At 36.3% G+C, this 22,908-nt stretch overlaps 1 protein-coding gene across 1 annotated transcript in view; it reads right to left on the bottom strand.

The window, feature by feature from the left end:
- Positions 1-22,908, bottom strand: part of LOC113238297 — a 319,493-nt gene that overhangs the window by 197,849 nt on the left and 98,736 nt on the right. Inside the window, exon 4 of the mRNA XM_026475134.1 lies at positions 9,536-9,622. Coding sequence (XP_026330919.1) covers positions 9,536-9,622 — 87 coding nt within the window. The remainder of the gene's footprint in view (positions 1-9,535; positions 9,623-22,908) is intronic.

The raw sequence follows: 22,908 nt of genomic DNA, 5'->3' as shown, positions 1-22,908 counted from the left end.
CTTATGAATATTTTAAAGCATTACCTCTCGCTAACGGTGAGGGAATGTATCGTCTTTAAAACTTGCATGTTGCAGGCTAACAACCATCTGAAATCGTGTTTTTTTTTTATCTTTTTATTTTAATTTTTTTAGTGCTAAGTTCTCAACCCACATTGAGCCTTAGACTCTCATAACCCACATTCTCCCCATCCGTCCTCTGACCTATATTTAGTATTCATGATGCTGATGATGATATGATGTAAAGTTATAGTGAAAGCTATAGCTCAGAAGTCTCTCTCTCTCTCTCTCTCAAATTTTTTATGTCGTAGGCCAAGTGCCATTTTTTCTGTTTTACGTGGACCCTCTGGCTTTCTATGGATTTTTTACAATTTCATCAGCACTTAGAGGTGACTTACGCCAATGATGAATATACAAAGTGGATAATGGTGGACTATCCGATACAGCTTTATCATAAATAATTATAACTTTTAAAAAAAAATCCAACCCCAAAAGTTCCTGGAATTACGTCTATTTGCCAAGTTTCATTGAAATCGGTTACCACAAAGTGCGCGGAACGGGTTTGATGCCCTAATTTGCGCCACCATTAGAGGTGAAATATTTTCTTTAAATTTAAATGGGACCACTACTGAGGTACCCTTTTACCAACTAAAAAAGAATCATCAAAATCGGTTCACAAATACCTTCTTCTTTTTGAAGTGGGTTAAAAAACAAGTCTATTCATAAAGGAAAAAGATTCACCCTTCAAAAGTAAAGGCAAAAACATCATAAGATATTATTGGAATCTGTATAAATTACACAGTGTCGGCGTCGATCAATCAACGCTTGTCGGAAGTGTACAATCCGAATTATGAGAAATCCAATGATCTCCGATTATTGCTAATTTCCCCTCGAAAAACGATTGTTAGGGTCTAGACACACTAGTGGAATTATCCATTAGTATCTATCTATCTATAATATCCATTATCCATATAATTAGCCATTATAAAACTATACAGTAAGCATAGATGACTTGTCAAATTCTGTTTTTGTATAACGAAGTTCACTGTTTCTCTGTCTAACACAATTAGATAGTATTCTGAGTAAACACAGTTCATATGATGTCGGTTAGTGATGGAGGGAAGTAAACAATTATATTGCAGGCTCAGATTAGATTTCGTCTTTTGAGAGTTTTTTGTTTAATTTGTAAAACAGTATTTTTCTTTACCTTTACATTACAAAAATAAAGAGATAAAACGTTAAGATCGAAAATTTAAAAAGCGTGTGAGACTGGGTCAAGGATCATTACATCCTATAACACAGAGTTCAGTATGTCGATAAATGTATTTATAGGTAGGACGTGTTCGCACGATAATCGGGTTAGCTGACATATTGTTCAAGTAGTAGACAGATTTGTTCAGCGATTTGAATACATTTTGCTGTGTCATTGTTGTTTGTTTGAATATTTATGATATAGCGGTTGGAAACGCTTGTAAATTCAGGAATAGTATGTAATATGCAATATTTATTTTTATTTTTATCGAATATGATAAATGATAAATGTATAAATAATAGGGTAATAAAAACAACAGTCTCCTATGAAATTTATATATTTTTTGTAAAAATACTCCGCTAGTTCATTATTATTGTTGATATAAAGATCGCAAAAATACACAAATATTCCATCGATTCTATCGGACTTTAGCCAGTTTCTGTTGCAGTGGCGCCGCTCTTGAGCCGGGTAGTCACTAGCGAGCTGTAACCCTAAGGCTCAATTTATATTGCAGCGGAACGGAATGGACGCGAATTTTTGTAACTATATTGCACATAGCATAATGAACTTTATGGTCAATTGTGTAACGTACAAACTAGTAACGAGCTAAAGTCTCCCACGGAATGCACGAGTAGGTATGCTATGTACAATATCATTACAAAAATTCGCTTCCATTCCGTTCCGCCGCAACATGGATTGAGCCTAACTGTTGCATGTTGTGTTACCAAAAATCATAGTCTATACGTAGTTCGCGAGCTTGCCGCGAGCGGGACGCGTAAGGTTCTCAGTGAGCCGATTATAACCAGGCACTCATTCTAGCGAGTGAAGACTGTTTCACGCGTACACACGAGAACCTCTTTACTGTATCACGTTACAGTTACAATCTCGCTGATGAGTACCCGGCTTTACCAATTACCTTTTTTGCCGCAGCGGTACTTGTGAAAAACCTGTTAAAGTTCTTCACTCAACCAGATAAGTAAAGGTACTCCTTTACGTACTTGGTATGAAATGTAATCAATTTGATGGGATAGGTGCTGACTTACAGCTACAACATGTGTGTTTGGTACTTGAAGTGTTGTTATACCTGATCATGAGTAACTGCACCCCCTAACCCAACAGTAGATCAAAATAAGTGACGTAATGGGCCATTGCGGCCTTATTTGGTCACACATTGTGAATTTGTGACGTCATTACTGGCTCGCAGATCATCAATCAAGTTAGGTAGTTGATTCTATGTAGGTCATTTGATAGTGTGTAGATAAATGTAGAAGATATTTATCTAAGAATTAGAATGAAGACAAATCTTGTTTTTAGATTTCAGGAAATTTACTAGAAATATTTATAGATGCTTCATTGATGTCACCAAGCGAAACAAGGCGAAACAAAATGGTTTTTTTTTATATATGTGCCAGACCACCCAATGAATTGCCTGTGAATATACTGTACTGGAAGTACTAAAGCAACGGAATTCTGGGATACTTGCCAGAACATCCAGTCCAGAACCAATTTAGGAAAGTTCATTTCCCCAATTGGTCTTACTGAGAATCAAACCCGGGACCTCCACATCCAGCGCCCACAATGTAGATCGCTAGGCCAACGAGTTCGTAGGTCGTCGTTCTTGTGTAAAAATATAAAACGGACGTGCAAAAACGTAATTAGCAGACCAGGTTCATAAATATTTTCTAAAGCGGTTTACACGCGGTTAGTGTAAAAGATAAATCAGAATGGCGCAAACGTTGCTTGCTTGATATCAAATATTTATACGCAAGCCACGGGCATTGCTCGCCTCGCGATGGCGTGGAAACGCCACTAAACATGGTTCTCAACAAATAAAATAACATTTATGTTGGAAACTCTCCCTCAACATCAATAGCCCGTCCAACAACCCTCTGTCCTCTAAATCGGCGATACCGTTATGAATAAAACATCGCATCCATCTGAAAAAGATACCAAATTTAAATCACAAGTAATTCCTAAAATGAACCTCGATGAAACGAATTTCGTGTAATCGAATCCCCGTTTTTATCTCGACAAGGTAAATAAAATATATCGTGCGATTCAATGCTACCTTAAAATCGTCCTTATGACAAAATCCGCGCTCCGGGTTCTAGGAAAATGGTTATTGTCAGCCGATTTATACAGGGATAAATCGGTTTATTGGACTCAGCGTATTTTCCGTAGCGAATACATAAAGGTGGCAGCGAAAGAGGGGAAATCGTACAGAGACCACACGAACGCTTACATTTACAACAGTTGAACGGCTGGAAATAAAACAATTTCCCATACAAACTTGTATACGAAACGGGTTAAACAAGCGGTGACAACATGTTTGGGAAATTTCGTTATGGAGAGCCAATGTGAAACAAAGTTTGTGCGTGGTCGGCTGTCTCTTGCATTCGAGTCTTGCAAATTGAGATTTAAAGGCGGTCATTTCAACACGCCTTAACCACCTGTATTTCTTATAATTTATTTTGGTACAGTCATTACAATAATAATGAATACAGGAAAAAAAAATATGGTATAGACAACGAGTAACGACTATTACACTTAAATACTTATAATATAGGCTAAAATGGCTTAAATATGTAAAATAAAATAAAAGAAATAAACACCTTTTTTAACAAAAAACGAATAGTTAAACCATAGGTGTTTAAACAAATTCGTACTTAAAAAAACTAATTATCCAGGATGTGAACTCGCGACCCCAGGCTTTGCAGGCAGACTGCCCACTGGGCACTAGGCCGCATCACTACCTACAACTAACATTTTTTTGTGTTGTGGATTTTTTTTATAATATCAAGTGATGGGACGAACAAGTCGTGCGTTTGATGGTAAGCTACACGCCTGTCAATAACAGTTACAGTGCCACTCAGAACTTTAAATCGCAAAGATCTGAGGGGCACTGCCACTGCGCTATCAGCCTGAGACATAAGCTGACAAGTCCCATGTGCCTGTAATTTCACCAGCACCCTTATCCTTCCATACCAAAATATAGTAATGCTGGCATTACTGCTTGGCGGCAGAAACAGGTAAGGTGACAGTACTTCCCTGGACGAACTCTTTCACAAGGCGCTCTACTGCGACTAGGATGCTTACCTTACAAATCTGGTTAATGAGAAATCAAAAATATCCGTGTCCCAGAATCTATTATTGTATAAAAATAACGAACGATGAAAATAACTGTGGCTCGTATCTTATCATTGTATCATAATAAGAAATTAGTTTCATAACTCTGGTGTATCTTTTCTTCTTATTCGCGTTACGGCGCTAATTTTCTTGATAGAGTGCGTAAAGTGACGTTTAAGTAGTAAATATGAATTCACAGCGCGTTGCAGAATATTGCCTCCACACCGCTTGGATATTTTTATTCAGTGCCCGTCCGTGCTCGATTTTATTTTAAATTAAGCCAGTCGAGTTTTCGGGTGTTTAGTCATGGAAATTATTGCAACTACGATTTGGGTCAATGCGGATAGTAGTAGTAGAGAAAAATCTTAGAAAATTACAAAAGTAAGTGTACAAAAATACACGAAATATATTGTATAAACTAATTAATTAAATTACAAAGCAGTAACTTTCTATGTGAGCTAACAAAATTTGCAACAGCATTTTAATTAAACGTCAAAACCTTTCAGTTCTGAAATTATCTACAAAAATTTAAAAACGTCGCTTCAAAGCGAAATCTCTTCAAAAATAAATTTTGTCAAGTTAAAATCTTAGCAAAAAGCTAGTTTAGCGTGCTGGAAGACCAAAGAAATTCTCTCTAGCTAGTACTGAAGTCCCAGTTTTAACATTTCCAAGTGCAAACAAGTCCGTAAAACTTGTTCTTGTGCGCGGGACCACAGGGACGTGTTTATTGCAAATAGGAGCTCAGAGCGAGTGCCTCTGCGCCATAGAGTAATCTTAATAGTGAGTCTACTTGTCATTATAGACTCGAAACGCTGAAACAACAGGGTACAATTTCTATTATACTTGGATACTTCTTCTTTCGTTTCTTTCTAAAATTGAAAAAAAAAAACAACTCACTCGTTCGGCGTTTATTTGTCTGTTTGTGTGTCACAGCTGAGATTCGAAACTATCTTACATTGCGTGCTGAAATTCGTCACATATTGGTGACCTAATCACGACTGTATAATACAGACGATAGAATTTTGATTTTGTCAATTAGTTTTGTGGGGTAAAATAGAAAACAAACATGGTATCGAGTGTGTTGGCAAATGAAAGCTCGTGAGCGCAATTTGTGTAGGTATAATATATATATATATATTATATAAGTGTAGGTATAATATATATATATATATATTATACCTACACAAATTTGTCTTTATATTATTATAAAACTACTTCAAATCATTGCCTAGTAAAAATTCTGGAATGTTTTCCATAATGTAAATTAAATGAAAATTATTACGAACGCATTGCCTATTACATGTTGAAAAGATCGAACAGGAAATCTTTACTCTGAAACAAGACTTATGGCCCGGAACACTAATAGCACAATTCCGACATGCACTTGGCCAACAGGTTGTTGATAAAAGTCTGTAATTGGGTTCCGCGAGAAAAACTAACTTTGTATGGTAACGTTCATAATATTTTTTAAAGATTTTAAATGTAATTACCGCGCCACACCAAGTGACGTGATCGAAAATTAATCGGTCAAAATTCATTGTTGAAATGTCTTTCAAATAATAAGTTTCTTATAAATAGCTGATCAAAAAGTGGTAGATTGCATATTTTCAAATTTGCGACTCCTCGCCGTTATTACTTAAGCTTACCTGTTACGCTTTTGCCACAGTTCCATCGGAATCGCAAACTGATTTTTTTGTCGGGCCATTATTAGTTAATCAAATATCGTTGAGTAATGTCAACTTAGTGGCTGACACTTTTCACATTCATGGAGTTGGATAACTGCTCAACTCGTTTAAGCTGTGACTTCACGAATCGTGTGACTCAACTAAACGGGGATTTTGTGTAGTATGCCGCGTTTGATATTTCCTTGCATAGTTTGTTTTCCTGATGGGTATTGCCTGTTTGTATATTTAGAGTGGATAAAATGTAAACGAGGCACATAAATGACGGACATTTGATCTGTACGACCTAGTTACGTTTATAACCAGATATAGAAGTTTTGATATCACGAATCAAATATTTCTAGTGATTTCTTATCGACACTAATTTTATGGCTAATATTTATTCGACAATGTTAAAGAAGGCATAAATGGAATGCGTCTTTACGCGATAGATAACCTTGTAAGTGGATATATATCAATTACAAAAGATATTTTTTCTTTATCTTGTCGATAGGTATCACATTGTTATTTTTGATAAAATAAGTAAGTAATGAGCTCTTAGGCTCTCGCGATTGCGATAAATTGGGAATGGTACTATTTTTTTCAGAACTAAAACGTGAATATTTGTTTTTTGAAACAAACCCATGTAGGCCCAAAACGTTGATTTGTTTGAAACAAAAAAAAAATACAAATATACGCGATTTAGATCCGAAAATACAGTTTCCAATGAAATTGCTAAACTTGAATAAATACATATAATTGATATATGTTATTTTTGTTTAAAATTATTTCCTGTACTAAAATATGTGTATCACTCATTGATTACGGGCTTTGATGTAGTGGTTATCGACAAATTAATGTCACTACGAAATCTCTAGTAAAATGGCAATTCAAAGTACTGAAACTGACAATCTCGGTGGCCCAACGGTTTGCACTGTGGATGACGAGGTTCCGGGTTCGATTCCCGGTAAGAAAGTAGAAAGCGCGCAGGTAATACATACATATTTAATAAAATATTTATACACATTAATTGTATATTATGGATCACATTTTTAGTTTTCTGTAAAAATTCACAGGCATGTTTTGAACTATACGTATCAAGTGTTTAGGGCATCGAGTTTAGAGGATCAAGCACGTTATTACCAATTACTGGAGATCAGATTTTAAAATTTTTTTTTTACAACAATGTTGATTTTTTGGTCAATTTCAAAACTAAAAATAATAATAAATTTACATACATATTTTGGTTTCTTTTGGTTTTTTATAGTGAGTATATTTTAAGTAGTTGGAGATTTGATAAAGAATTCTATAGTAATTAAGGTAATTCTGTAGTTCTAGTGACAAACAAATTTTTCAGTAGAACAAATGATGCACTTTAACGGTGTCTTCTCATCGAAATTGCTAGACTACTTTCCAAAAGACTCAACTAAATTCTAAAACTTGAAGAAAATGTAATACAATCAAGACAAAGTAATAAAGACAAGTTATTAAACGTAGCAATGCGAAAGACAACTTCCATAATGCTCAAGTTAACCGGGAGTGATTTATTCAAACAGACGAGCAAAAGAATTAATTACTTAAAAGAGTGCGCGAATGAACTCGAGCGCAAGTGAAGCAAGTAGAGCCGGCTAGTTCATTCCGCCCGCATTAAATACCCACATTTTAAACTCGACAACTTAATTAATTCTGTTCCACGTTTGTGTTTATGATGCTTACTTAGTTTTTGAAATTTTGCTGGTTGGCCTCACCCACTTGTTACGTTTCAGTTACGTAGAATAGAGCAGAAATCGTAGAAGTCATATCGATAGTACAAAACTTATTACCAATAGGGGTAAATGTTGAGACTTTTTAAAAATACACCACAAAATCACTCTGTACAAACATAGACACAGCCACGCGGGAAATGACCAAACATCCCTTTGACGTGACTGGCGATGATGTCCTAACTTTAGTACATTTGTTTATTATTTTTGTTTTCATTTTTTGTTTACTTACTCAGCAGTTTTTGTGTAATTTAATTTTTTATACATTTTTCTTTGTTGAAAATTTGTAAACAACATTTGAATACTCATATTTAAGTATAACAATAATTGTATAATTAGTCCGTGAATTTTCCTAAAATGTTTTATACGTATATATATTTTATAAAGACAAAAAATAAATAAAATGTAGAAGAGCAACAATCACCAGGAGGAGAAAGTCGAAGAACAGTGTGGGACCAAACGAAAAGGAGTCGCTAGATATAAACCGTACAAGTCCCTGAGTTTAAGGATGTTATTTTGTTAATAATGATATAACCGCAAAGAGAAAAATGGATAATATATTCCTTTCAAAAGCACGTCGCCTGAACATATGTGAGCAGTTTGAGTGTAAGAGAATAGTTGAAGTCAGAAACGATAGAGCACGGGCGATTTATCAGTTTTGTTGTAACATAGTTTCACGTTAGAAACTTCATTTCATTCAACCTAGAGGTACAAAGTCGTGCCGACAAAGCTTTGAGTAACATCGAAATGCCAGAATAATGTGTAGAAAAGGATTTTCAGTAGTTTAGTAGTACGTGTCAGATTTAAAGGAACATTATGACGTACAAGAATGTGTCTCTCATGCAAACTATGTGAAATTCGGTATATACTACCAATGTTTCGTTTTAGTTAATATTACTCAACTTTTATTAAGCTGAAGTGTTTGTCACATACTTGAGCATCGTTTTGCCATTGTTAAAGAATTTTATTTGTTTTGCCGCTGCTGCAGAAAGTTTGTTTTTCATTTTAGGATAATGCTACATGTGTTTTTTTATTCTTTATTTATTTATGAACTTTTATGCATAAACTATAGCTTATATGCGTCACCCAGACGCTGATGCAGTGCCAGCTCAACAAACATCAACAGTCTTTTATGCAATTCAAAGTACCAAAGGAGGATCGGTTACTCTGCATGTCTTTCATCAATACCGCCCTCTGTTGCTCATATCGGATGTCACATGTGCCGTACACTTACTTCTGTGCACTTAAGGTGAAGTATGACAGAAGATATAAGGTGCCAACAAATTTGCTCGATGTTATCAATCGTTACTGTCACCAATTAGCGATCGATAAATCGTCAAAAATTGAACAAACTTGTTAGACTACACTTGTTGATGTATTGGTCGACAAAACCGACCCATAAAAGATACGATATCGATCGTCTGTTGCTGACATATTTACTCGATTTTGTCTGATCACAAGTGTCGACCGACAAAAAATACAATATCGATCGTCTGTCGCTTACACATTTACTAGATTTGGTTTGATCACACGTGTCAATCGACAAAAAATATGATATCCATCGTCAGTCGCTTACGCATTTACTCGATTTTGTATGGATCACACATGTCGATCAGCAAAAAATACGATGTCCATTATCAGTTGCTTACACATTAGCTAGTGGTATTTGAGCACATATATCGATCGTTAAAAAATTGAGCATATCGGTAGGCATCTAATATCAAGAAGACACAAACCTGGATCATGATGTGCCGAAGGCGAAGGTGCTGAGAAGGCGCTGGAACAACCAGCGGCACGACGCGCTAGCCCGCCGAGTTCTGGTACTGCAGACAACACGATAAATGTAAGTGAAATGGAACGATGGAATCACAATCAGAACTTTTATACTTGCTACGTTTCACTGGCGGCTTAGACATCGCAAAGCAGCTGTAATGTTTAAGCCACTGAGAAACTCTGTTACTCATGTTCTGAATTTAATCATTTGTTCGCTGTCTACGGTAGCGAAGGCTCCATTTAAGTTGATTGCCATCGCCTTGCCTTAAGAAATTGGTTTATCAAGGCATAATACATATAATATAGTAATCTACATCAACAACATTTTCACTCAATTTTCAACAAATGGAACTTGAGACTATTTTATCCGATAATCTAGCTTTTGTTCGAAATAATAATGGCGGGCGAATTGTTCGTGCATGCCAGCGTTTTTGGTTTTGGAAATAATTTGTTACAGTGATTGTCTGTGATTTTCGGTGTTTCTGTTTGTTATTTTTGTGGTTAAGTCATTATTGGCCGAGTCCACACAGTATTAAAGCGTCAATTCGTATGTACTGTGCCATAACCGATTTTTGTTGAAATGTTCTCCGAGTCGACTTCTCTTTTAAGAATATCCACTCTTTGTGGCAGTGCGACTGCTATGGACCTAAGCGTGTCGCTTACCACCAGGCATACTACTTGTTCGTCCCGTCACTTGGTATCAGAAGTTCGTTATAAGCACTCCCAGAACAAAGTATGGGTTAAAAAAAAAAGGTTAGCTTCAAGTACAGTAAGGACTGTTAAGCATTTAATTTCCATCAATTCACTTTAGGCTCAGCAAGCTTGAAGCATCATTAAGAGGAGACGTCACAAAGTCACAGACTCATGACCGAATACGAGAATTGAATTGTAATCAGTTAGGAAAGTACCGGAAAGAGTGAATACGATATGGATCTCTCATGATTGACTCGTGTAACCAAGATGATTAATAGAGGCAAAATTGAAGGCTTATCCCTATAGTAAAGTATTAACTATCATTGCATAATATAAGTACACTGCCAGTCGACTCAGGGCTGGGCAAAATACATGCTACGGCTTAATTGAAATACAAATTACAAAATACTTCCTAATATGTAGTTACAATACAAAATACAAATATAAATGACAAAATACTTAATATACCTGTCGCGACATATGGAAATCAAAAATTTCCTTCAAAGTTTTTTCCTTCAACAATACATATATTGAAAAGGAAGTTTTAAATTATTATTTTTACAGAAATTACAATTTACAAAACCTGATTCCAAAATGATTACTTACAGGTGTAAAGAAATAAAAAAATTTACGAGACTAAGTGTAGAAAGCCTGGGTATGTGTGGTACTTGTGTGTTGACTAAACGCTATTGGCTATCTCAATCAGATCTAATTTAGATAGCCAACAGCGCACGCTTATTTTAAATTTACCGCGCGCGTAGCGACTATCATGCGTAGCCAAGCTACGAGGACTGTAGTGAAAATAAGGTAGTTTTTAATTATTTAAAAAAGAATTCCGTTTCATGAAAAGTAGGCTTTTGAAAGTACTATCAGGTAAACATCCTCTCGTCGGAGAATGTATAAGCCCTGTTAAAAAGAATAATTGCTTTCAAACTCCCTTTGATGGTAGCTTTACATTGAATACATGTCGCTTGGACGTCGTCTTGATCGTTGTTGTTATTAGCGGTACCGCTATCAGACACTGAAATACTTTTCAGTCAAAATTACTGGATACGCCACAAACGTAGATTATAGTTGCTCCATCGTTCTCTATATCTGATTGACTCTGATTCGATTATCACAAATGGCATTGAATTGAACAGCAGTTAAAACTAGAAAAAAACTGTTATCTGTTATGTAAAAATCAATACAACCATACTACAGAGCACGTAGTACGTACAATTATTATTAATATTCCCCTACAAGACGAATACTTTATATACGTGTAAATGCCGTTCATAACACGTTCACAACACAAATTAGAAAGATGGTTCACAAAAGTCACAAATTCACAATGCCGATTGCCGATAAAATCTCGAAAAGATGACTTTGACGTCTTTGACATCACCATGCAGTGTTTCCATCTGCAAATGTGCTTCTACTGCATTAGATACAAGTATTTCATACCCACAGAGGTTAAAAAACATACACACACACGTCACCATTGAGTTCAATATCATATAAATCTATGCACGTCACATAATAGGCTATACATTGAAAAAAAAAAAAGTATTTTGTTGAAATGTATTTTACAACGAAAGTATTTGAAATACAAATTATGAAATACATTTTTAGGGAGTAATTGAAATACAAATATAAAATACTTATTTGTATTTTTAATACGTATTTTAATTACAAGTAATTCAAATTCTGCCCAGCCCTGAGTCAACTACACTAATCTATCACTTACCCTTTCAATAAGGTGAGTGTCGGTATGTTTATAATTCAGCATCCCTGGTAATCGGTAACTTGCTATCTTGTAGATTCTTTACAATCACGTATTTAATTACAGCATTTGGTTAAACAATGTAGTTTACGACTGGTGTTGATTGATATTTCGTTAAATGTTGTGAGTAAATTATCGTCTTTGAATCTTTCATTTTACATTGTTTTATAGTAATATTTTTTATCAAAATGTTTACTTTAATTTTATACAATTTTATACAACCATTAAAAGATAATGGTTATGACAGTCAAAATAAAACTATTTTGGGTTTGCTCAATTAAAGCCACGTTTAGACAACAGGCACTGGTTCGGTCGGTTCGATCGTATAAATAATAACAACAAAGAAGTGGAGTATTTTCACAAAAAACGGACGAATATCATGGTAATAAAAACACCATAATATCGAGTTCTTAGGTTTTCGCGATTGTTACACATATGACTGACCCTCAACCGTGACCATGGGACCTGTAAAGGGCCGTCGAAACGTCGGTTTGTTTGAAAAAACAAATATACGCGATTTCAATCCGGAAAAATAGTTTCATTTCCAACATCACAATATTCAATAAAAATAAGTATTTAAATAGTCGAATTGAGAACATCCTCTTTTTTTAAAGTCGGTTAAAAAATATGTTTTTTCTTTTCTTCTTTACTAAGCAAATTTAATATATAGTTAATCCTGAAATAAACGCGAGCCTCAATACCCTCTCTACGTACAAATATTGCAATTTCCCTGATAAATTGAGAGTCGTAGATGCCATTTCCATTGCTATTTAAAAAAAATGAATATCGTGTTTAATTTTGGTGGTAAATATTTTATCAACATACGTGTAGAACTTGAGAATGTAACAACATATTTAATCAATTACTGAAGCTAGATGATAAAATAAATAATTTACCTTTATTTGATTAAGAGTGACATAACGAATAAATGTTAATTGTGGAAAAAAAATTGAGTAAAAATTTAGATAGATAGATAAACACTTTATTCTCTGATATAACACAAATACAGATTAAGCATAAAAGGAAAAACAAAACATGATTGTCATAGCAGTGAAACGGCGCTGACTCAGCATATGCCAAAGTTTTCAGTCAGGACCAACGAGAGGGATTAAATTATTTGAAAGAAAAAATATAACGAAATTGTAGTCAAAATTTTACTTTACACGTTAAATTTTACACGTTTGCAAATTGATACATAATACATGTATGATTATTAGCTGACCATTAAATTAATAACTATCTCTTTTCTTTATAATTTTACGTTTGTCCTAATTATGTGACCCTTTATGCTTGATGACTACCGCAGAAATTTTTTTTTTCAATTATTTTTAGTGAAATTATCTACTAGTTTGTTATAATTATTAATACAAACATTGAACACTTAGACAAAATTCCTTCGGTCCGGCCGGGTTCGAACCGACGTTTTCTAGCAAACCGTGCCAGATGCTATGCCAAGTACGGAATGAACCAGCGCACCTCACGAATTTTTCCATGTGCTTGTCGGACCTTTATATTTCGACACATCCGTAGAACAAAGGTCTATGTGTAAGACTACTTGTTCTCAGGGCATAGTACATTTTGTTCGTTCTTCTTCGCCGTGGATGTCAGATCGACCTTTGTTCGATTTTATATTTCCGAAACGAAGTAAGATATATAAATTCTCAAAATACCTTTACATAGGACCTAGTTTGAATAACGAAATTGTTCTCGTAACGTACTTATTCTCTTTTCGCTATATAATCACATCGGACTCTGTTCTTGGGATGAGCCGATTTGGTTTTCAGCGCCGTCTATGAGAAATCTATGAAACTATTTCGTCACCCAGTTAGATACCTTTACAGCTACCAGCCCTGGCTAGAGATATCGCTATTAACTCAAATTAAATTTGTTATTGATTTGATATTCTATTATTTTTCGAGAAATTACTCCGCTACTTTATATCATTATTAATACAAAGATCCGGCCGGATTCTAGGAACTTTTTCTAAGTGTTCGATCTTTGTGTTAATCATTATAACGCAGAAATATTTTTATTCTTTAGCTAAGGAAATGGGTTGGTTAATTCTCGTAACAACAAGCAATTCAAATCCTCGGCCGCCTCGGCGCCTATTACACAAATAGGATTTCACCGAGTTATGAAAATTCTGCCCTCAAATTTGATTTCTTCCGAGATGAAAATTAAACAATTTACAACGATGTAATTTTAATCGACAACTTATCTCTGACCACGCAAATATTGTTGTTTGTAAATGACTAAAGATTTTGCGGCGTGAAATCAAAATATAAAATTCGTTGTATCATATTGCAGTTTGGCAAAATATTTTATCAGTTTTGTAGTAACATTTTCATGTGTACGAGTTCAGTTTGCGTAGAGAATTGCAGTCGCGAGTTATGAATACATTTGGTTAAAGTGAACAAATAACGATCTGCGTAGTTAATTCACAATACAGTTCGTGCTGAAGTTAGAATAGATGTATCCAAAGTTTAGAAAACATTATAAACAAAATTTTGGCATTCGTTGCAAAACGTTTCTGTATCGTGATACTCGTGAATTATTATCATTTGAATGTGCTGACTTTGCAGACTGGATTTCACTTAATTTTGCATTATTGTTCTACAGGAGTGTTTTTATTTTTTATTTTTTTTTAATCAGTTACATCGGGCAACTATGACCCATATAATATATGACTTAAGGACTATCATACATACGATATAATATAGAAACTAAATAACTCTATAAGAATTGCACTTGTCGGCGACGTGTGGTGCAATCTGGTGTCATGTAACCGGTGGCAGAATCGCCGATATATGACACATGTTCGGACAGATGTTCGGCTGGCACTCTCACCATAAACGAATTAGAATTAACTTAATTTATTTTCGACACTCAGGGTGTATTTGGTTTTTAGTCTGATGTGTTCTACTCTCTCCTAAGATTTCGTGGAGTAATGCAGTCGAGACAGGTACAGAGTGGTCGCCAGCGTCTAAGTTAATTCTTCCATATATGTATAAAGCAAGGCATGTTGGTTATTAACAAAATTTAATGTAAGTAATTATAATAAATTTAAAGTAAGTTTAAGATAGAATGTATCTCGATTCTCTTGCTGCTGAATCGCAGAGAGAATCAAATTGAATATAGAACTATTTCGATTGTGCTGATTTCGGCCTGGCAGCCCGCTTAGATAAGTGTCCGCTGTTTAATATCTGCGATTCTCTACAGGGCTGCCAACACTAAGTTATTTAAAAATTTGTTTAAAACTTAATTTTATAATATTTTTACCAAACTAAAACTGTCCCTGTATAATCAAATTTTATAGGTACTATCTAGCCACCTCAATTTGAAATCCATTAATGCAACAATCGTCTCTTAGATTGCATTTACATATTGCAGGCGTTGTTATAAGCATTGTGATGTATATCTAGTGTCTGTTTTAGATTAACAATATTATTTTGTGACAGCTTAATTTAGACCCTTCCGAAATTGTGGCTTTGGCTACACTTTTGTTAAACGTTCCCTTTTTCTCGCTATTATAATTTACCGCTTTTTACGATACTTTATATGTTATTCTATACACAAACGGAAACGACAAGAACTACTCGGCAAAATTGTATATTCGATATTTTTTAAATATTTTTCTATCGTTATCAACCCTAGCGCATGGAAAAGTTGGAATCATGCCATATTGCCGGACCTCTAGCCTCGGATAGGTCTAATTCATAGATGGAAAATGGCAATATCTGCTTTCCGAAGCTTTTACATTATACACAAATACTTACCTTTGAACACTTTGTGGGAAATGTGCATTTTACAGATCACTGATAGTGCTTAGAGAATCTAAACCTAGACTAAGATGAATGAATGAAGTGTCACAGCAGAATTCGGCTACAGTTAACACTATATGATTCAGATAGATCAAATATGGTTGATTTGTATTGAAGCCTTTCCGATGATCGATCTTTTTCGTTTCGTTGACTTACATTTTAGTTATGGTGATCGATTTATTTCGTAACGTTACAATCCAAACTTCTATCATGGTATAACTGGAGTTTCTGTTTCATTTAACAAGGGCGATGCCACACGATGCGCAGCGTCGCCGCAACGCTAATGTTTGAAGTTAAGGCGAGTCACCGGAGGAGAAGCGGAAAAAACTGTTTTGCTAGATCAAATGGTTTAGGTATTTTCTGTTAAATAACGGTCTCACAAAAAATATACGATATACCTAAGGATATTGCCTAAAGAATGTGCTAATGTGTTACACGATAGAATATACTTTATCCGATCATATAAAATCCTGAAAACAGGCTATTTTAGTTAAAAGTTTAAAACGAATGATTTAAGGATAAAATATTTAACTTTGTACATAATTTTTATATCGAGATATTTCTTTAAGTACTACAGAAAACCTGTAAAATTTTGGTTTTTAACTGAAGCCCTACTAGTTACTAAATTAATATTCATCGAAAAATTTGCGATTATCGCAAATTCCGTTGCATTTAACCGTAGTCGTCATCAGGTGCTTGACGACATTGGATGTGTGTCAAATTTTCTCCGCTTGTTCTTATTTAATTCATATTAATTTACAGAGCGCGGTTTGTGGGGGTGACCCCCACACTTCCTAAAATAAAAAAGGTTCGTATTGAATACCTCGCCTTAACGAGTGCCACACGAGCAATGCTGTGTTGAAAGGTATTGTCGCTTATTTTACACACCTCTCCCCGCTTTGTGACCGGGCGTCTTGTCCGATGCGCAAGCGTTCCATCGCCGCGCGCCTTTTCATTGCGCCATGTGGCATGTAGTTCTAATTTATAAGTAGTATAACGCAGCGTTACGGCGGTCAAGGCTCAGGCGACATAACGCCGACGCAAAGACTAGTGTGGCATCGCTCTAAGTCGTTTCAAGAATTGTTCACGGGAGTTTCAATCCTAAAAAAAGTTTTAAATAAACTTTCACTTTCTAATGAACCTATTCAGAATCGCGGTTTTAAAGACCAAATTTTGAGTTCTGCATACTGTAATAGATAGATAGATAAACACTTTATTGCTCACACACAAGAACAAGAATAGTACATAAACAACTTAAAACTAATGTGGGCAAAGGCGGTCTTATCGCTGAGAGCGATCTCTTCCAGACAACCTTAGAGTTAGAGGAAAGCTAATCGGAGCGGGAGACGTAGTGTGCCAATTTTACAAATATAAAAAAAAAATATTAAAAAAAAAATTGTATAAATAAAAAAAAATACAAAATAATAAAATTAAATAAAGATACATAGTAATTTATAAAATATTTAAAAAATAATGATATGTTATACCTACGTAGATATATGTATATATAAATAAACCTAAATAAATTTATACTTACTAGTAACTTATACTTACTAATACATACGTTGCAGACTAGGACCGTGATAAAAGATATTTACGCAATCCGGTTTTGAAAACAGGTAGCGACTTAGAATGTCGGATTTCAAATGGGAGATGGTTCCACAATTTTGCAGACTATTAAGTAAAAGAATTTTTGTAATACTCAGAGCGAGTGAAAGGAGGCTTCAGTAGGTTATCCATTTTAGACCTTAGTTCACGGTTGTGATCATCCCCGAGGAAGTGAAAACGATCCTTAAGGTATGGCGGAGTACGAGGGTCGTATAGAACATTGTAAAGTAAGCTGAGAACGTGCTCCTCACGGCGTAACTTGATAGCCACTGAAGCCTTCTCCTAAATTCGGTCACATGATCGAACTTGCGCAATCCGTATATGAATCTGATGCAAAGATTCTGTAGACGCTGGAGTTTGCTTAACAGATCCTCGTTAAGGTCAATGAAGCAGACATCAGCGTAATCAAGAATAGGTAAGAGCAACGATTGCGCTAGTTTAACCTTAGTCCTCACAGGAAGCAGATTTTTCCAACGCCGCAATGACCCAGAGGCAGCAAACACTCTACTCCTACTCACCTCAGCGATATGTGGCGACCAAGACAGAGTGGTGTCAAAAAGAACGCCAAGATTTTTAACAAAATTACTGTAAGGCAGAGGGAAGGAGTTGAAGAAAAGCGGGGGAATAGTGGCATTATTTAATTTGGCGATTTGCTTCGAGTCTCCAACGACGATGGCCTGCGACTTGTTAGGATTGACCGTAAGGCCATGGGTTCGATTCCAATCATGTATAGTCGCGAGATCGTCATTAAGTTCGGCGATTAAATTGTCCACGTCGTACACAGGAGACTGAGAATAAATCTGAAGGTCATCGGCGTACAAGTGATACTGGCAAGAAAGTAAGGGAGTAAGGGAGTTTATAAAGATGGAAAAAAGAAGAGGAGAGAGAATCCCGCCCTGAGGCACGCCTGCAGTAACGTCACAGAAGCTAGAATGCTTATTGTCAACACGAACGCATTGCCGACGCCCAACGAGATAGTGGCGAAACCACTCCACTACCAAATCTGACATAAGGACTGATTTCAGCATTGCTAATAGAATATCAAAGTCAACAGTATTGAACGCGTTGCTAAAATCTAAGAGAACTAATACTGTCAGATGTTGATTCGACATACCCTCGCGAATGTCATCAGATACCTTGGTTAAGGCAGTAGCAGTGCTATGTCCTGAACGGAAGCCAGATTGGAAAGGACTAAGGATATTGCACGAGTTCACGAATATTGTGATCTGGCAATGGACAAGACGCTCAAGAACTTTGGAAAGGAACGGAAGAATAGAAATAGGACGAAAATGAGAAGGTAAAGATGGATTGGAGGTTTTAGGTATAGGTACTACAGCAGCTTGACGCCAGCAGCTCGGGAAGGTGCCAGTGTCGAGAGAAAAGTTGAAAATATGGCAAATTATAGGAACAAGAATAGAAGAACCGTGTAAGATCATCTTACGGTTTATTCCATCCAGCCCTTCAGCATTGGATTTAACGGCCAAGATATTTTTCTCAACTTCGCCCTCGGTCACGGGCCTAAAAGAGAAAGCCCGATGTTGTGAGTCGTAAGCGGTAGAGAGCGACTGTAGCGTAGATTGCTTAATACTAGTAGAAAAAAAGGAAGGCGTTGTGAAATGAGAGTTCAAGGAGTTAGGATCAAGGTTAAAAGGAGTAGGAGATTTAGACTTGCCAATACCAAGGGTATTAAGAAATGACCATACCTTAGCAGGATCACCATTAGAAACTGAGGCATGTATGTGACGGCGCTGCGCATCCCTGCATACCCTGCTGCAACGGTTCCGAAGGTCCTTAAATTTACGGTGGGTCACGTCAGTGGGATCATTTCTATAACGAACCTTAGCAAGATTGCGCCTAGTCATTAGAGCCGGAAGATGCTTCAGCCGGACAGGACGGAGTGGAGCATGGATGTCATAAAGCTGGATAAGCATCGAGTTGAAAATTTCCATCTTCAGGTCGATGGTTTGGGCTCTAAGAACAGCGTCCCAGTCAATACCGCCAAGGTCACGCATAAAGCTACCTTCATCAAAGTTCTTAAAATTGCGCTGCATGACCACCCGAGGCTTAAGCTTAGGACAACGGATTCTGTATGACAGGTAAATGAGGTCATGATAAGAGAAGGCCTCGGCAGGGAATTGACCGTGTACGCTAACATGGTCAGTTGAGGACACAATAATAAGGTCCAACAAAGATGGCTGGCATCCAGGAAAGTGGTGCGTTGAAGAAGATGAGAGAATGCTAAGATTAGTAGAATCCACGATTGAGCGAAGCTGAGTAGAACGGGAATCGTGTTTAATCAGACAGGTGTTAAAATCACCCATAATGATTGTATGATCAACCGTGGGTACCAAATCTTCCAATAAAGTTTAAAACTTACTAAAATAATCAATATGTAGATTTGGGCTGTAAAAAACTCCCAAAAGGAGCTTCAGATGGCCCAAAAAAACTTCCACAAAAAGATGCTCAGATGATTCAGAATAAGGAGAAAGGGATTTATCTAAAATATTGAAAGGAAGATTACTTTTAAGCAACCCCACCACCAGTCCTACCTTGCCAGTCCTATCATTGCGGATGAGATGGAAACCTGGAAGCTCGTAGGAAGACTAAGGGAGACATGGTTTTAAAAAAGAGTCCGAAACTAATATTGCGTGAATATTCTTATTATTTGAGAAAGTGCTCACCAAATCAGCATAATGGGCAGGAATACTTTGTGCATTTATATGGACTGCGTTAAAGTTTTTCGCGACGGCTGAAAAGCTAGCTTCCAGAAGTTCATCTAATGGTCGAGACACACTATGAAAACTAGAATCAGAAAGCGAAGACGCTGAGTGAAAATCCAACCCATCATTCAAAGAGTCATTACTGTTGTAGGCATTAGTTTGCAACATTTAATATAATATTATAATATGTATGTAATTACAGAGAATATAATATATAATAATAAGCACTAAAAAATAAAAGATAATTAAGATAAAAATTTAAAAACTAAAATAATGATGATAATAAGACAACCCAAAATATTCATTATACCCGCCAGCAGTGTGAAAGAGAATAGCTTACAATGACAAAAAATAATTAGAAAACAAGACACAAAAGCATCGGAAATTAATAGTTTTCTCCGTTTACGAAATTAATAATAAAGTATACAAATAAAATAAAACATGTCGGCGCAACATTGGCATGTCATAGCGAAAACAAAACGAATCACAGATTTAAACACGTTTCCGAACGAATAATCGCTATGTAACTGTCAGAAAAAGATGTTAGTGACAGTTGACGTCAAGAGACAAAATCGTAACAAACGAATGTTGCAAATTAAAATTTTGCATTACAAAAAAGATCAGAATTAAGTAGGTACGCCAAGAATTAAAGTACTAAAAAAGAGGGTCCTACATTTTGTTCGCTGTGGTACTGTTCTGTTGTATAAAGCTCAGGTCCGAAGCAGCATGGAGTACTGTTCGCACCCTTGGGACGGCTCTGCCAAGTACTTGCTCGATGCCCTAGATGGACTGCAGCGCTACGCCTTCCGTGTTGTCAACGATCCTCATGTAACTGAGCATGCGGAGTCGTTACAGCTTCGCAGAGATATAGCGTCTCTTAGCGTATTCTATCGCCTGTACCACGGTGAGTGCTCTGAAGAGTTAAAACCTTAGGAGGTTGAAACCTTATCCCTTCCTCTCCTTTCCATCAGCGGACCACCCGTGCCGGACTGCGTTGCCACAGTTGGACGGTCAGTTCAATACCGTCCCGCACTAAAAAGTTTGGCAATTCGTTTTTATGCCGAACCATCAAATTGTGGAACCAACTCCCGGCGCATGTATTCCCTCCCCTCTATAACATCGGGTCCTTCAAACGTAGTGTGAAGAAGCATTTGGCCAGACCGGCAAAATGATAGTGACGGAGTGAAGATATTTGTGTTTTCCATCCGTTACTCTCATCTTTGGACTGTATTCGCACTTTCCATCAGGCGCGGTGCAGTCATTTTGCCGAGTCACAATAAAAAAAAAAAAAAACTTGGAGAAATCGCAAGAAACTCGGACATAGTCTCCAGCCTGTATCTTCTGCCATCCGGTGTTTTGATATGTATGGTTCCGTCCAAGGTCCAGCAATTAGTAACTCCAAATTTTAGTCTGGCAGCTACAAAAACGACATGACGGGACTTCGTAAGGAATTCAGAGAGAGTGACCTTTGATCCCTTTAGTGCAACTTTGCTTTTCCACAACGCTGCCCGCACCGTTGCATCAGTAAATTTGTATTAAAACTTATATAACTTATAAAACTTATATTATATTATATAGACTTCTTAAAATTTCAAACATCTGTATTAATGTATAGACTCTTAGACGAATTTATTTTTAAGGGGAGAGCATTAGGTCAGAAGACACGCCGGATCGGACACCATGCGAGTTGTCAAGCTTAGTATCACACAAGGTACATATAACTTTTCGAAGATCTTTGATGTCCCAAACCCACATTCGCTTAATAAAGTCCTTATAGCACGGACTCGTGCTCATTGCAGGTTATAGTTTAATCCTTTTAATATAACACAAACATTGCTCCTTTGTTTGAAAAAATGTTAAAAGAATTGTTTATCTCACTAGGGCAGAAAGTGGGTTATAACAAACGAGTTGACAGTTTTTTAGAAAACAAACATTTCTACAATATGAAATTGAATAAATTTCGGAGGAAAGAAACTATCTTTTGTAAACATTCAAACCTCAGTTAAATCTATAATACTCAAATCCCAAGTACACCTATGTACACTTATATTTTAAATTGTTGTTAACATATTATATTATTTGTTTAGTAGTACAGTAAAGTATTTACATTCATACATTCAATATACTTAGGTACATTAAATCATTTGAAATAATAATTTCTTCTTATCGTATTGATGATACGACATGGCTCCAGAATCCACACAAATTTGATTCAAAGTGTATTCCATAGCATTTAAGTTTATTTGAAAAGAGCAATCCCTAGAGTTTCTTGCTCGTTCTTCTCAGGGAGGTCAGCGTAGTGAACGAGCAGTAGCTTAAACGTGACGTTTTCAAGTGTAAATTTATTTTACCTATGGAATAAATAATCTTTGACTTTGATGGCGTACACTATTTTAATGTGGCCCAGAATTCAGCCACGTCCACCGCGTCACTAGTAGCAGCCATTATATATATCCTGAAGTGTGCAGATGCTAGGGCATGCAGGACACGATGTGAGGTAGGCCATCGTTTTAATCGCATCGCACAAAAAATCAAGGTTAGAACCATCCAAAAAACTAACTATACAAATTGTCCGTACTCCGACCAACATGAGTCCGAAGTCTATTTAAAGAATTCCAGATCGGACATGGCAAGTCGTGTCCGGGAGGAAGACTCTCAAAAGGCGGGAGACAGGTAGGTGGCACTCTTTCGCGCCATAAGTCGCCTCGCCAGTGCACACTCATGCTCAG

Source organism: Hyposmocoma kahamanoa, unplaced genomic scaffold (assembly GCF_003589595.1).
Source record: "Hyposmocoma kahamanoa isolate Upper Pololo Valley unplaced genomic scaffold, ASM358959v1 95, whole genome shotgun sequence".
Taxonomy (NCBI): Eukaryota; Metazoa; Arthropoda; class Insecta; order Lepidoptera; family Cosmopterigidae; genus Hyposmocoma; species Hyposmocoma kahamanoa.
The sequence above is the reverse complement of the archived record's forward strand: the minus strand, read 5'-3'. Positions and strand labels throughout refer to the sequence as shown.